The 3,146-nt window shown below is 45.4% G+C and overlaps 1 protein-coding gene across 1 annotated transcript; it reads right to left on the bottom strand.

The window, feature by feature from the left end:
• Window positions 1-458: 458 nt before the first annotated feature.
• On the bottom strand, window positions 459-2,937 carry ddx28 (DEAD (Asp-Glu-Ala-Asp) box polypeptide 28). The gene has a single exon (XM_053319736.1). It carries the CDS (start codon window positions 2,775-2,777, stop codon window positions 1,092-1,094), a length of 1,686 nt encoding a protein of 561 aa, XP_053175711.1. The 5' UTR covers window positions 2,778-2,937; the 3' UTR covers window positions 459-1,091.
• Between the last annotated feature and the right edge of the window lie 209 nt (window positions 2,938-3,146).

Below are 3,146 nucleotides of genomic sequence, written 5' to 3'. Positions count from 1 at the left end.
ATCAGCAGAGCAAGCAAGGCATATGCTGGAATAAGATAAATGGCGTCCTCTTGTGGCCAAACATTTTCAGTGCATGTTACTATGCTGAAAAATATTATAGGTCACTACTTACAATTATAGTATGGAAGATGAAGTTGAGTCTCCATAAATTTCAAGAGAGAAATTGAATGGCAGTTTCAGACAGGAATTGTCCACAGCATAATGTTTATGAACATAAACCATACTCAGAATGGTTTAGGCAACAGCTCAAACAAACTATAACAGTTGGACATTTTATACTGTGCTTTTTAGTGCAGGGAGAAAATGACAAGTAAACTGTACACAAGTTAAACATTTCCAAAGTCCAATTCTTGTGTCTCAAAGTTAAAATAAAGACAAATTAAATATGAAAAACATCAAGTATGAAGAATGTGCAATTTTGAAGTGAAAATATTTTAATATACATTTTACATCAGATGATTAGTAATAATAATAACACTATATTTAGTCCAAATACAGCACTGATGAGCAGATTCATTACTTTAAACAAGGAAAATAAATATAATCAGACAATAAAAGGCAACTGACATATTCTTCTTTTTTCATGATGGCAGCAGTACATTACATTTAAATAAAGAGTGTTTTCCATATTTTCCCCAATACTGTTTTACAGTATTTTAGTCCTTTGAACCTATTAGCACTTCAAGCTAAGCAATTTCAACCCCTTTATGTGAAAAACAAAACATTTAATTTCAATTAATCTCCCAATCATATTATTCCAGCTTCAAATGTGTTAGGTGTAAGGTGATGTACACCTATCATAGTAGAATCTCTATCCAAACCAGGATCAAGCACAACTGGGTTACTTCATCTTTCAAAAAAACTCTTTTTGTCATTTTGGTAAGTGACAGTATTGGGAAGAATGAATGGAGTAGTGACCTGTCCACTGTTTAGGGCTATTAGTGCAAATCATGGTCACCATTTCTGCTGGGGAAAAAAGAAGGAAAAAAAAATCAAACCTGTTTTTTTACATTCAGAGTGTGGCAACCCAACATCACCCATAAAGTAACAACCTCCACAGGCTGCTTTCCCCATACACAAACACAACACTTCTACTCCTCTTGCTGTACTATTTTGGGTTTTGGCTCATGTATTTGAGATTCCATTCCTGGCAAACTAGTTCTCCTACGTGCAGCAGTCTCAATTTTCTGCACCAGCTCCACATCCCAGGCATGAGTGACGAAGCTGAGCACCTCCCCATCCACAATCCCACCTGCTCTTCCCACCCGCCCTGCTCTGTGGATGTAGTCTGTGTGAGATTCTGGGAAGTCATAGTTGACAACCAAGCGCACCCGAGATGTGTCCAGGCCACGTGAGGCAATGTCTGTGCATATCAACACATCTGTCATGCCCTTCTGGAAGGAGCGGAAGATTCCCGCACGCAAAGCACCGGGCATCTCCCCTTGCAGACGTGTGTGCTGCACCCCCATCTCCTCCAGTGAGTACCCCAACCAGTTGACAGTGGCCGACTTGTTGCAGAACACCACAGCAGCGCCTCCTCCTTTTTCCTGCTGAAGCAGTTTCAAGGCTTGGTGGAGCTCCAGGACCTTGTCAGCACCCTTCACCTTCAGGAATGTCTGTTTAACATGCGGCATGAGGCAGTGTAGCATTTTGCTCTTGATAACCATCATTTTGCCAAGGTCTGTCACCTTGCTGAGGACTTCCCCGACACCACCGGGGAAGGTGGCCCCCACAACCAGCAGCTGAGCTTTATGGCCCGGGCCCTGTGTTTCTTTGGGATCACTTGCAATGTGGGTCTGGAGCAGGATGCTTTCTAACATGTCAGAAAAGCTGGGGTCAAACATGGTGTCAGCCTCGTCTACCACCAAGAATCTAAGCTCACTCATGTCCAGGCAGCGTCTCCGCAGGGCCTTGACCAGAGCACCTGGCGTGGCCACTAAAATGTCTGGGGAACCTCTCTTGAAGACCATCTTGATCCGTCCTACACCTCGTCCACCACCCACAGTGCTTGTCTGCAGGCCAAATGGAGCGCACACCATCTTAGAAACAGCTGCCACTTGCTCAGCTAGCTCTCTGGAAGGCACAAGAACCACAGTGCGAATCTTTGCACTTTCTTCGGATATGTCTGACGCTCTTTCAGCCTGTAATTTGTGAACAACAGGCAGGAGGTAACTCAGTGTTTTTCCACTGCCAGTCTCTGCTGCAACAAGGATGTTGTGACCTCTCATAACCTTTGGGATGGTCTGCAGTTGCACAGTAGTGGGTTTAGTAATGTTGATACGGTCCAAAGTCTTCACCAGCTCCTCGCAGATGCGCAGATTATCAAACGTCACAGGCGGTTTCCCCTCAGCATCCTCCTTATGCTCCTCAACAAGGAAAGGTGCAACAGTCTTGATGTTGTTCACGGTGAAATGGTCACCGAGTGATCTGTTGTGTTTCCATCCTTTCGAGCAGAGAACAGGCTCCTCGAACTTCCCCAGGATGTATCCCACAGACTGGTTCAGCTCGGGGTTCCTGCTCTGGATCAAGAGTCTTCCAGCTTTGATGGTGTTGATCTTGTTTTTGCCTCGTGTCTGCTTCACGTTCTCCACGCGCTTCTGCATGTGCTGAGGGACACGAATAACTGTGGACGCTGTTTGACAAAAGCGAGTTTGGCTGACGGGGAAGTGGACCCGACAGCAGGCCGACACCTTAACAACACCGGGGCAGCAAACCCTGTTGGAGCAGAGCGCTCTGGACGCAACTAAAGCCAAGTGTCCGACCTTCACACACTGCATGCTGCTGCTGGAAAGGCCTGCTGGCAGCTGAGAGTTAGCAAAATCGAGAGCGCGAATGAACGACTAAAACATGGAGATGAAACCACTTGCGATTATTTAACAACAATCACTCTATATATCCCAAAAACATCGTCAGTCTGTCAGCATGTTTATCCGCGGAATCGCCATGCTCACTGGACGAGCGTTGATTACGTCACAAGGGCGTGAAGTGATGATGTTTATAGAAGAGCAGCCGGTTTATTTCATCCTACCCGCATTCCATGAGGACCCGCCCTACTATGGCTCTAATTGGCTAATACTCGTTACCTTCGTTGATTTGGTTGGTTAGAGGTGAGGCTCATCTCCAATCAGAGGCAGAGTAGGGCGGAT

This window comes from Scomber japonicus, chromosome 1 (genome assembly GCF_027409825.1).
Source record: "Scomber japonicus isolate fScoJap1 chromosome 1, fScoJap1.pri, whole genome shotgun sequence".
NCBI lineage: Eukaryota > Metazoa > Chordata > Actinopteri > Scombriformes > Scombridae > Scomber > Scomber japonicus.
Note: the sequence above shows the minus strand (reverse complement) of the source record. Positions and strands in the feature narration are given on the sequence as shown.